The sequence below is a fragment of the Protopterus annectens genome, chromosome 8.part0 (assembly GCF_019279795.1).
Source record: "Protopterus annectens isolate FY-2018-M chromosome 8.part0, PAN1.0, whole genome shotgun sequence".
NCBI classification, from domain to species: Eukaryota; Metazoa; Chordata; order Ceratodontiformes; family Protopteridae; genus Protopterus; species Protopterus annectens.
The window spans coordinates 746,770,722-746,784,791 of NC_056741.1; the positions used below are offsets into that span (position 1 = coordinate 746,770,722).

At 39.5% G+C, this 14,070-nt stretch overlaps 1 protein-coding gene across 1 annotated transcript in view; it reads right to left on the bottom strand.

Annotated features, from left to right (window-relative positions):
* FAM189B (family with sequence similarity 189 member B) overlaps positions 1-14,070 on the bottom strand; it is a 991,404-nt gene that overhangs the window by 10,569 nt on the left and 966,765 nt on the right. The window contains exon 12 of the mRNA XM_044080204.1: positions 1,613-1,905. Coding sequence (XP_043936139.1) covers positions 1,613-1,905 — 293 coding nt within the window. The remainder of the gene's footprint in view (positions 1-1,612; positions 1,906-14,070) is intronic.

Sequence of the window (14,070 nt, forward strand, 5' to 3'; positions counted from 1 at the left end):
CACGAATTACCATGTTGATGGGAGCCCACTGAACACTGAAGGGGCCATAAGAGATCTGGGCACCCAGGTCGACGAACACCTCACCTTCGGCCACCACATTGCCACTGTGGTCAGAAAGTCTACGTGGCACATCTTATAACCAAAGGTTTTGCATCCAGGAAGAAAGAGGTGATCATCCCTCTCTACTCATCCCTCATTAGACCAATCATTGAATATAACACCCTATTAGGCATGTACCTGACCAGACACCTACAACAGCTGGAGAAGCCACAAAAGTACCTATCAAAAAGGATCTTAGGCCTTAAACGCATTGCCTATATGGAAAGACTCAAGAAACTTCAGCTGTTCTCAGTCTCTTATTGTCTACTTAGAGATGATCTCTGCTTGACTTACAAAGCCATGTCCGACCCAGCCCTTCTTGAAATGCTACACCTAGAGAAATCCCAATTCCCTCGGGCCACATGCTCCAGAGATCACAACCTCATTACCACAATTAACAGAACATGCTGGAGGGACAGGTTTATCTCCCAAAGACTGCCCATACTCTGGAATAAGCTTCCAATTCATATCAAGCAGAGCACCTCACTGGCCCTCTTCAAGAGAAATCTTGACGAGTGGATGGGTAACAGAAAGTTCACTCCAGGGATCATTCCAGTTGCCCTACTGGATATGGACACTGTGAATTAACATTGGGTGGCATGGTGCCTGGGCAATTTTTTTTTTTGGACTAGGCTTGTAAAGGCTCCATGGCCATTAGCCTAGTACACAGCTATGAACCTATGAACCTATGATCACTCAGGCTTTGTTCTCGTGGTCTGTAGAATTTCAGGATAAATACTGCATAGCCTACACAGTCAACAGTGACCATTATTTAATTAATGCTCCTCTGTGATGTGTTATATTGTTGAACAATAAAGCAAGAAGTCTTTTCCTCTTTAATGGTCTTTGCAAAGGTCAGAGGGATGGGTTTCCTGTGAGTCATAAACTACCATCCTTTTGGATACTGAACAGTGCAACAGGACATAATGGACTTCAACTTTATTTTCCCAAACAATTTTATCTTATGAATCATATTATTTTGCATTAATGGATTTGAATACAACTTGCCACGGTGGTGCAGTGGTTAGCGTTGTCGCCTCACAGCAAGAGGCTCTCTGGTTCGATTCTCGGCTGGAGTACCTTCTGTCTGGAGTCTGCATGTCCTCCCTGTGAGTGACAGAACATTAAAAAGACATGCAGCTGAATGCATGTGTGCCTACTCTGAAGGTTGGGTGCTGGGCTGGCAACTCGATACCATAAAACTCCACTGCCAATCATAAGCAGGCCAGAGATCCACTGTGGTGACCCCTAACCGGGAAAAGCCAAAAGACTTTTAATGGATTTGAATACACACACAGTCAAAGAAGTACATATTGACTCAGGTTCTCTGTTCTTCTTGGCTGGGTAAATAAAGAATAATGGATTTCTGCACAGTGTAATATTTGGGGTTCTGTGAGACTGTTTGTTACAGAGTTATATGAATGATGCTAAGGTTCATATATACAACTGGATCTTGGCACTTCCTTTAAGTGAATTCTGACATCTGAAAATACAGCTTGATATTAAATCATACCTGTTCAAGGGGTGTTCCTGATTCTACCTTTCGTTTCTGGCTCTGTGAGCTGCTGCCAGCATGCTCAGTGCCTACTGCAAGATTTCTCTTGGACTTCTGCAGGAACTTGGCTACAAGCACCCTTGGACCTCGACATACTTTCAGGTCTCCCAGTGAGCGAGTTCCAGCCTGTGAGAGCCTCTGTACTACTTTGGATTTTGAAGGAAGTTTGCTTTTGCCAGTAGATCTTCGTCGAAGTACTTCAGGTGTACCAGAGGTGGAGACTGGAAGCAAGCAAGCTTCTGAACAAGGAGCTATGAAATAAAAAATATTTTAATGTTAATAACAGTTTTCTGGAAATGCAGCATTTTATACAACTTGTACTTAGAAATTAAACATTCTACTTTTATTCAAGTTTTCTTAAAATAAGTACTGTAAAACTGACACATAACGGAAACCTATGAAATACATTTCATTTAAAGTTATCTAATTACATAGATTCATAGGTAAATACTAGGTTAACGACCAACAGGGCCTTTATAAACCTAGCCTTGCAATCTAGCCCAGTTGTGTCCCATTGTAACTAGGTTATGTACAACTCAACACAAGGAGTTAAGACAAATATCTAGGTATTTGAATTGAGATATGGTTTCATTTGGAAGGTTGTTACTGTCATTAATAAGGAGAATGGTGGTATGGCAAAGAATGCATTATGGATATTTAAAAGGACCCTTTTTAGGATTTTATCAGTAATGATGAATTCCTGATAAGTATAAACTGGAGTTATATTGCATGTCTCAGACCGTCTGGTATTAGAGCTGTAAGGAATGGCACTCAGGAGCGGTACAGAAATAAGGACACTTTACAGCAAGATATATACTGCAAATGTCAGGGAGATATCAGGGATGAAGCTTCAGATCCCCACCAAACCTATTTACCTTCACTGTATATGCAGAAATGTACACCACTATACTATACCTTCATGTAAACAGCTGCAAAGACGCAGCTGTACCCCAGAGGAGCAAGTGCAGGGCAATCCCCAGAAACAAACTTACATGGTAGAACCATAATATTAATAAGCTTTATCACAAAAGAAAAATAATTTTGAACAAAAATAAGAAGAGTAATTCCCAGAACGTAAGAGCCTTTGTCACTGAAATAAACAAACAACTCAGGAGCTTAATAAAATCCACCCAAACCAAATTTGCGGCTAAAATAACTACCCAAGCCAAGGGCAATCACAAAGCATTTTTTAGTTAAGTTTGTGATCTCTAAAGCACAGGACACAAATGGGCTGATTTGATTGTGAATGATGTTACCTACACTGAAGCTGAAGATATAGTGAACTTACCGGCTGATAAATTACCGCTCTCTCTCTCTCCCTTTCACTTGTACCTCTAGATATACCTGAAACTGGCATGCATCAGGTATCACACAAGACCAAGTCTAAAAGTGCTATCAAAGGCTAAAAATACTACATCAATGAGTCTTGACAATATACCTGAATGCATCTTAAGTAGCATGAAGCATGATTTAGCCATACCCTTAACAATACTGTTTAGTCTCAACTCCCATACAAGTTTTGTACCAAGTGAATGGAGAACAGCTATAGTAATTTGCCTACATAAGACAGAACCTTCCATAGAACCAGGTAATTACAGATGCATAATTCTGACCAGCCTCATATGCAAAGCCATACAAAGACTTACCATGAAACGAATCAGTCAGGACACAGGAACCTCCAAACACTGGAACCGTCTCAGTTTGGATTCGTCAGTGGCAGATCATGCTTACTCAACATAGTGAATTGTTTTGAAAAGGTCCACCAAAGCAATGGATGAAGGTAAAATGGTACACACCATACCTTGACCTGGCCAAAGCTTTTGACACAATCCCCCACTCGGGTATAGTAGAAAACCTAAATAAGCTGGAAATAAACCCCTGTCACCCACTGGACTTCAAACTAGCTCACAGATAGGATACAGATAATCAAAAAAGGGTAAATTACCTCTACAAAGATACCAGTCACTAGTGGAGTCCTCCAGGGTTCTGTGCTGGAACCTCTCCTGTTTGGCATATAATTTTCTGAAGTAAAAGTCAATGCCAAATAGCACTGGCTGAATAGGTTTGCAGAGTACTCTAAACTCTGAGCTGTCATTGGATCCCCAAATAACTTAACCATCTTGCAGGAAGGTTTGCCACAAATAAATAACTGGTTCTAAATTCATAGACTGAAACTAAATGACAAAAAATGTCCTAGGGAACTACCACATTGGCAGTATACCTCTTAACAGCTGACCCAGTTGTTCATGATTTGGAAAATTATGTGGTATGTGACCTAACATTTGAACAACATGTGTCCCTTGTTGTAAGAAAGTTCTTCTGTATTGTACAGCTTATGAACAAAGGGATTGTGTCTAGATACAGGAATGTCATTGCTATCCTTTATTCTTCCCTCATTAGGCCAATCATTTAACATAATGCCCTCTTTGGCATGTATCTGTCCAGACACATGCAACAACTGGAACAATCACAGAGATAGCTTAAGAAGAGGATGCAAGGCTTAAATAACATGTCCTACAAGGACTGACTCAAAGCCCTGTCACTATACTTGGTATCCTACAGACTGCTAAGTGATGACCTGTGACTGGCATACAAGACATCCTCCGACCCATTACTGATGGATTTACTGCACATCACCAAGTCAAATGGCATCAGAAATACTAGGTCTAGGGATCTAAACCTCTTTTGCAATGTCAACAGAACCATACATCTCACAGAGAATACTGCTACTATGGATCAGACCCCTTCCACATAAAACAAAGTTCATCCCTGTTCATATTCAAGCGCAACTCAGATCTATGGATGGGAAATAGGAAATTTACTCCAGGACTACCCTCTGTACTACTAATTGATAGAGGCAGCTCCTAAATGCTTTATCCCATGCATGAGTCCCCTCAAAGAATCTATGGCATGATCCCAGTTATTCTCATTAGGGGTAATATGGGTCTATATTACTTTGTCAAAAACTTAACTTCAGTGAACAGTCATTCATTGAACATTTATATCAGTGAACGTTTTTCCCAGGGCAGTGAGTTATTTGGCCAGCATTAGGAAATTTGTCCTTTTCCCCAATATAGTGTGATCTAGGAGTTGGTATGTGTGAATGTTCAATGAACGCCTGTTCACTGAAGTTACTTTTTGACGAAGAAATATAGACTCAGCCTCTACACAGGCTACATACCCATAGAGTGGCACACAGCAATGGTTATTCCTCTACACAAAGGTGGAGCCACAACAGACTCCGGGAACTATCGCCCTATAAGCCTGACTAGCTTGGTCTGCAAGGCTATGGAGTGCATCATCATGGAACTCACTAACAGAGACATTGGGAACCTCCAAACATGGGCCCCTACCCAGTTTGGCTTTGTTAAGTGCAGATCATGCCTCCTAAACCTGGTGGACTTCTTTGATATAGTTACCAAGGCTATATACGAGGGAAAGGTGGTACACACAGTTTACCTAGACCTCTCTAAGGCCTTCGACACCATTCCCCATTCTGGTATTATAGACAAGCTCACCAGCATGAACATAAACCCCTACATCACAAGATGGGTTGCCAACTGGCTCATGGACAGAACCCACATTGTGAGAGTTGCGGGAGCTAGGTCCAACTCTAAACCAGTTACAAGTGGCATTTCCCCAGGGCTCAGTCCTAAGGCCCCTCCTGTTTGGCATATACTTCTCAGAGGTACACACAAGCACAGGAGGACTATGGCTGACCAAGTTCACAGACGACTGCAAACTAAGGGTTATAATTGACTCTCTGGCTGACACAGACATGCTCCAAAAGGGTCTCATTGAGACGGATATCTGGTGTCAAAATCATGGCCTCAAGCTAAATGCCAAAAAGTGCATAGTCATCCCCTTTGGAAAAAACAAAGTACCCACAAACTACCACATAGGTGCTAGTCCCCTAAATATGGAAGACGTAATAAGGGATCTAGGGACCCAAGTAGATAGTAATCTCACCTTTGATAATCACATTGCCAAAGTGGTTAGAAAATCCTTCTACGTGGCCCACCTAATCACAAAAGGGTTCGCATCCAGATCAAAAGAGGTCATTGTGCCCCTCTACTCATCACACATCAGACCCATCATAGAGTATGAAGCCCCATTTGGGATGTACCTTACAAGACATCAGCAACAGCTGGAAAGACCACAGAAGCACCTCACGAAGAGGATCACTGGCCTCAAACAGAAGCCCTATGCAGCTCGACTGAAGAAACTCCAGCTGTACTCGGTTGCATACTGCCTACTCAGAGTTGATCTCTGCCTGACATACAAGGCCATGTCCAACCCAGAATTGATGGACATGCTCCACCTAAAGAAAACCTTATCTCCTTGAGCCACATGCTCTAGAGATCTAAACCTCACCACAACAATAAATAGGACATGCTGGAGGGATAGATTCCTGTCCCAGAGACTTCCCATGCTTTAGATAAGATCCCAATCTACATTAGGCAGAGCTCCTTGCTAACACTCTTTAAAAAAAACTTTGATGAGTGGATGGGAAACAGAAAGTTTACCTCAGGGATCACTTCAGTGACTCTGCTGGACAGAAGCACAGGGAACTAATAAGGGGGCGGCAAAAGCCAACACATTCTGGCTAGGTTTATAAATGCCTTCATACAGATAGCCTACTACCTATGAACCTATATAATTATTGACCATAGGATTGGTAAGGCCAATCTATAACCAAAATGGATAGGTTATTTTCAGCACAAAAAGGGAAACTGGCTAGACCTAAAATAGCCGCAAGTGCAACTAGCCTAGTACTTACCTACGAACCTATGAACCTATATATATATATATATATATATATATATATATATATATATATATATATATGGTTCCCATTCAGAAGCCTGAAACATCATAAGCCTGAAAATCAAAATCCTGAAACCAAAAGCCTGAAAATTCAGAATCCTGAAAACTCAAAATCCTGAAAGCCCAAAATCCTGAAAGACCAAAATCCTGAAAACACAAAATAGACATACTGATGTCATTGTGGCTTTGCTATTGTTAGCCCTGTGGTGTTAGGTCATGCGTTGGGGTCAGGTAAGTGTGCGGTTGGTTTTATTTTAGGGTTAGGGGCGGTTTAAGTGAGTTAGGGTTAGGGCGCAGGTTAGGCATGTATGCAATAGTGACAAATATTGGGGTTAGGGGCGGTTTAAGTGAGTTAGGGTTAGGGCGCGGGTCAGGTGAGTGTGCGATAGTGACGGACCTTAGGGTTAGGGTTAGGGTCAGGGTCAGTTGGTAGATATTAGTGTCTTTATAGTGACATATTAGCATTATTTGTGTTTTCAGGATTTTGAGTTTCAGGATTTTGGTCTTTCAGGATTTTGGGCTTTCAGGATTTTGAGTTTTCAGGATTCTGAATTTTCAGGCTTTTGGTTTCAGGATTTTGATTTTCAGGCTTATGATGTTTCAGGCTTCTGAATTGGAACTATATATATATATATATATATATATATATATATATATATATATATATATGAACTGCAAGGCAGTGCACACATACAGGAGTGGGAACCGAACCTCCTAGCATGTATTTATTCATAGATCCTGCTGCTGAGAGAAAAGTTTCTTGACCAAGAAGTGTTATAGTAAACTGAATTACAAAATCCAAAAAATACTGAAAGTGTATTGTTATGAAATATTTAAACACACCTACAAATGAAAAAGTAGCTTGCTAATGTAGGGTTTTTAAAACCACCCACATTCTTTTTAACTTAGTGCGCCAGCTACAAGGTTTAGTGCCTCTGAGTAGGTTATATATAAAGGATATTTTCAACAAAAATTCAATTTTTGGCTTTTCCATTCAGGATATTGTGATTCAGATAAGCTTGTGGAACCTGTTACTGAATCCCATCTCAGAAAGAGCCTTTGGATGTACAAACCATCATAATACCTACAATTATCAATTTACTCCCAAGTCTTAAGCATGCCCCTTGGTTCAAGAGGCAATCCCTCCTTTAAAATGCATTGCATACTGCTACAATCTGCTATTACAACTCTCCAAACCACAGAAAGAGGTGAAATCAACAGCTGAAGCTAGCCCCTTACATATGACTAGGACCTATAACTCAATTCCAGATAACTGGATCTCCATGGTATCAGTGATATATCCTTGCTGAGCTGCAGTTGTGATATGTGAATTTTCAGTTCCAAGAATTTCTATAAGATTTGCAACCTACCATAAGATGGCACAGTGGTGCATCAGTCTGCACTGTCACCTCACCAGCAAGACATTCTCTGATTCGATTCTTGGCTGGGGTGACTTTGCGTGGAGTCTGCATATCCTCCCTGCATTTGTGTGGGTTTCCTCCGGGTCCTCCGGTTTCCTCCCACGTTACAAAGACATGCATGTGGAGTGTTTCTCCCTGGGCCTCTGCTGAAAATTAGCTCATTCCAACTTGGACTTCCCCACTAAACAAATGTTAAATAAAATAAATACATTTTTGATGAGTAGTCATCACACCCTCTGATTGAGGCACTTTTTTATCCCCAGCCCTTGGGTCTTAAGCAATTGATCCATTTTTTTGCCTCATTGATCTGCTCTTTCACTTGTTGGGGCAGCAACCTGGCACCTTCCGGCCTAGAAGAGAGCCCTAAGGTTGGGTCTATATTACAAAATCGAATGCTTCGGTGATTGAACACCTAAACATCGAACTTTTAATATCAAAAGCAAAAAACAGCATACAGCCAATTTAATGCAGAGAAAGATTTCCCTTGGCCGTTCACCGGATTTTGCCATTTTGTCTACTGTAGAGTGATCTTGGAGTTGATAAATTTAGTTAGGGGGGTGTGGGGGGCACAACCCCCCCATGTCAGGGGTGTGGAGGGCAAAGCCCCCAACTTAGTTTGGGTGTAAAGTTATTTTTTTCTGTGGCCGACCAATGTGTCTTCCTGCACCATTCGATGTTTTTGGGTTTGATATTACAAGTTCAATGTTTAGGTGTTCGATCACCTAAGCAATCTATCTTGTAATATAGATGCCTAAGGTCCACTGGTACCCTGGATGGAGGGCATAATCCAGTTTTATGACTGGGTTATTGGCAAACATCAGAGGAGCGTACCAGTGAACACAATCTACCTTGCTTTCAGTAGGCCTGATAGGAAAACAGGAGATAGTGGGGTTAGTACCAAAACTGAGCTGATGGATAGTTGCATGACTGAATGGGAAGACACAGAGACCTGTGGTTAGAGGAGTAATGTCAGAAATTAGAAAAGTGACTAGCAATGTATTATTCGTCAGTGTGTTTGTCTCATACATATCAGAGAGAAGTAAAAACAGGATCCACCTATTTGCTAATGTGGTAAAGACAAGTGCAACAGTGGAAAACTGGTGGGGGAGTCTAAAGAATGATTTGACAAGGCTAAACAAGTAGGCATAAAAGTGCAATTAAGGTTCAGTGCAAACAAATGCAAAATACTGCACTTAGGCTACAACAGTCCTGGTGTGAAGAATTAGCTGGTAAGAGTGGAACCAAACTGTACTGGACTGCTGGAAGCAGAGAGATAGTCCAGTGGCAGGAGCAAATAGAATGTTGAGGTGTATCCTAATAAGGTAGATTCCAGGAACAAAGAAATAATGCTTCTTTCACTCTACACAGCAATGGGCAGGCCCCAGCTTGAGTATTATGTACAATTCTAGAGGCTATACAAGGAAAAGGACATCAGGATGCTGGAAAGAATCCAGAAGAAAGCAACCAAAATGACCCATGGAAGAGAGAGGCATGAATATGACCAAAGGCAAGAGGAGCTAGTGATCTTCTCACCTGAGACCAGAAGAGACAGTAGGGACATGATATCAGTTTACAAGATCATTACAGGAAGATGTGAAGAGGTCATTTAAACAGGAAGGACTATGGGTGAAGGAGGAGGAGGCACAAGTAATACATAATTGGGAGTAACTACTACTTGAATCTCCATAAGTGTTTTTTTTTTCATAGAAAGGGTTGTTGTCTCATGGAATGGATTACCAGAAACGGTGGTGGAGGGGGAAATCCACAGACACCTTCAAGAGGTCGTAAGACAAGGCGAGAAAAGGAAAAAAGAAAGGTAGAGTGGAGGGTGATAGAATGTTAAATGCACTTAAAAAGGGCAGACTTACAGGCATATTGTCCCCTTCTGTTGTATAGTAAATGCAATGTAAAAGAAATATTTTCTCATAATACTCCTAAACTGCAGTTATCCACAAATGTAATGATCTGATATGAACAAAATTATTCTGGCAAATGCAACACACTGCCCTTCATTACAGATTTAGAAACTTTTATGTAACGTCCATAAGGCACACTTTCTGTTTCTATTCACTTTTTGCTGAAGTACCAGATAGGCTCTTATTTCACCATACTCTCAGCCAATTCCTTTTTGGTCTGCCCTGTTTAAGGTTTGTAGAATGGTTTTAGTGGTAAGTGTGAGACTACAGATGTACTTCAAAACACTGAAGTACACAAATTTTGAATGGCTAATGATCGATCCCAAAATGATCGAAAGCCAAAACAGTGAAAAAAGTGGAAAAACAATACACGTTTTTACAGAGGTAAAGATCCCCCCCCCCCGCACAGCCCCCCTTGCAAATTATATATACTAATTTTGAGATAGCTCTACAGTGGGGAAAGGGCAATTTCTCCACTGCACATCTTGCATAGACTCAACACCAGCAGAAGCAAAAAAATGAGTTTTAATCACTTTTGTTGGTGTTAAATATGTTCAAAGTTATAAGTATTTGATTATATGGAGTGTTTCAGATACTACACATTCATATGCACTTTTGAGGTTTGCAGAGAATATAATTACTAAATTAGGGTGAATAGCATGTAAGTCTAGGTTACGATGTGTATCACATTTTTCAAGTAAGTTTTTAACTTGAGATTTAGTTATGTTTGTGCACCAGAATGTGTAACAATGTAGCATTTTATGAAGTGGGGTAGTGGGAGTATGTACATGAGGATTTGAAAATAGCTTATGTTGTTTGATTGGGGATAGATATAGTTAGTTTAATATTGTTTATTAGTGATTGATTTCATATTTGTTTAGTAGCAATTTTAGGAAACAGCTTATTTTTGTCTAATATGTTTATTGATTGCCAAAGTGCTTAGGTTGTCCAAGTTCCAAGGTTTGCTGTAGTCTGATATATTGCATCTTTGCTTTATTAGTTTCTGATCTAACTTCTTTCATTTGTTAACACAATACCTAAGCAATTTCCAAACATTGCAGCATTCAAGTATGTGTAAACATTTCAAGTTATTTGTAGTTACTTGGGCAAATATTGAAGGGCAATGAGAGATGTAATGATACATAAACCTTTCTAATGTACATGTGCTCATGCTGAACATGAAATTATTTTGATGACAAAAAGCACACATAATGTATTTTAGACAACTGATGACTAAGTGAACAAAATGTAAATGGTTAGCATTGTATAATGTCATTGTTAAAGTCATTGTTATTAAAGAGCTTGTGACGAAAGGAGATATTGCTAGCCCAGCTAGGTGGAATTTTATAAATAATTATTTGTCATTTGTATCAACATGATTTATACAGAGGTGTGACAAAAGGAGATACTACCAGCACAGCTGTCTAGAATTTTGTAAATGGTTATATGTCTTTGTGAATGTCAACATGCTTCATGTAAGATGCTTGTGTTACAAATTTATTACAGCTGTATGTCATGTATATATCAAACTAGGTTTGTACAGACGCATGTTGAAAATATATTTTATAAAGTACTGAGCTTAAAGATATATCCACAGTGTGCCTAGCTAGAAGAGAACAGAAATGTACGTGTACTATTGTAGCTGTTTAAATGTATATATTTTAATAGTGGAAACTGGAACAAAGGAGGTTAATTCAGTCCAGCAAAACTTCAGAAAAATAGCTGAAATTAAATTACTTTATGGCAGCTACAGGCACAATGTCTGTGCTTAGAAGCTTTCTGTATTGTCTTGGAAGTGTTTTATTGTTTTATGACTTCCCACATCTGCCAAAGATCTGAGGTCTATGTATTTTCACAGGTAGATGCTAAATACTGTTAACTTCCAGCTGTGGGGGTTTCAAATGGGATAGTCAAATGACAAGAAATTATGTCATTCTGCAAGCTATCCCAGCAGTAATATTTGAGATATTAATTTGAGAGATCTCTGAGTGAAACACAGCATTCTGTATTCTGTTTTTGACCTGAGAACATTAGCTAGAAGACCCATTCACCACATCTGCCTTGCTCTTAAGTAGATTGGCAGCCTCTGATTTTGAATAGTACATAGTGGAAACAAAGGGAAAGTGTTTTAGTCTGTCAAAATTAAAATTTAAGGCCATCTGGAAAGCTATAATACTAAAGGAGATAGGATGGTTAGACAGACTGTATGTATAAGATACTGAATGTAAAAAGAAATGAATGAGAAGGAATTCAGTGGTAAAAGAAATTTTAAGGGAAACTTGAAGGGTGATGGAGACAAAAACAGAAAACGTAAGGAAACAAATTTTGCCTGTAAATTATATATTAACAGCAGATAATGAATGCAGGATGTCTTTGGCTTGGGACCAGCCTAAAATTAGATATATTGGGGCAGGATTGCCTCAAAGAGGTATAAGGATAGCTGATTATTGAGCAATGTTTAATCTGTTTAAGAACTTTAAAGAAGGAAGATTGGCCCCTCTAGGTTAACTAGATAATGGGAGCTAGGACTGAACCTCAAGTCAAGAAATGAGTGGTTAATTAAGCATACAAAATTTTGGTGAGTGTCAGGCAAGTAGAGATGAACAAATTTAGACTGGAATGGGAGAGGAAAATGAGCACATAGATTATAAAAGAAAGACGGGCAGCATTAGGTTCTATTCCTAGATAAGCTACTAGATCCAGGAAATGTGTCTTCAGTCCTTGTCTAAGCTCTTTATACACCCTCTAAGTTGGCAAAGGTGTTTCTTTCTTTCACTTTTTGTTGGAGATATAAAAAAGACAAGCTGAGAGATTGGATGCATAGTTTTTGGGCCTGTGAAATTCTTAAGAATTGTCAAATTGATCTCCGGAATTTATGTAATGATGTATGTCCAAACCAGCTAAAATTTTCTAAAATGGGCTATTTACTTGCTAAAGGGGACATAGCTTTGCTGGGTAGATCAGAAACTGTATTTCTAATCTTTTGGTTTAGCAGCAAAGAAGGCTGTAACACATAAATGGAAGCAAGTTGTAATTCATAACAATCTTTTGGCAAACTCTCAGCATGGTTTTAGGCCTCACCACAGTACCACCATCCTAGCTTTCTCTAATGCCATAAACTATAACCATAACAATAATAAATTATCCTCTGCCCTCTTCTTGGATCTCTCCAAGGCTTTTGATATGGTTGAGCACCAGCTCCTAATCCACACCCTGAAAACAATCTGCTTAGATACTGAAGCTCTTCAATGGTTCCAATCTTATCTGAGTGGTAGATAGCAGGTTGTCCTATGGCAAAATAAACTATCTAACCTCCTACCTAATACCCTGGGAGTCCTCCAGGGTTCTATATTAGGACCTCTGCTGTTTTCCATCTTCATTAATGACCTTTACACAGTCATCCCTAATGCTAACTGTATTCAATATCCAGATGATTCCACTCTAATCTGCTTGGCTACATCCCAGTTAGATCTGTGGATATCAACCCAAGAAACATTTAACAATTGAAAACTGGCTTTCTGATTGTCATGTGATCTTAAACCCCAATAAAACAAAGTTGCTACTTTTCCCACCTACTCATAGGTCCATTGCATTTTCCTTTACCATAAAATCTAATAATGGAACCATAATCTCTCCAGACACCTCCACGAAACTCCTAGGTGTTATCTTAGATAATAATCGCATATTTGATATGCATGTCAACCAAACTATCAAAACTATAAATAAAAAACTTGGGTGACTTTACAAAATTAAACCCTTCCTAACTCCACTATCTAGAACTGACATTGCATGCTCTCACCTACTCTTGACTCTTTTTTATGCATCCCCTTTACTGACCAACTTAAACAAATCTGTTCTCAACAAACTCTCTAGCTGCTGCAATCACATCACCAGATTTGCCACTGGGATGCCCTTTAGGACACACCACTGTAACAATCCAAACTATCGTGGGTGGTTAGAACTGCCCAGCCTAATTCAGTATAATCAATTTATAGTGGCACATAAAATTCTTAACCAACCTGACAATATGCCTGTACTTAAAAACATTATTAACTTCTATAAAAATCTCAGACCAATAAAAAATAAAGATAATGTTTCAAAGTGTGGATCAAAACTTTTGGAGAAGTTTGAAGAAATTAGGCAAGTGACAACACATTTGTTATTACCCTATTTTTAGATCTCTACAGAGGAGGTTGAAACACTTTTTAAATCATCATTAGGTCATTTGGTTACAATTTATCCAGAAGTGAAA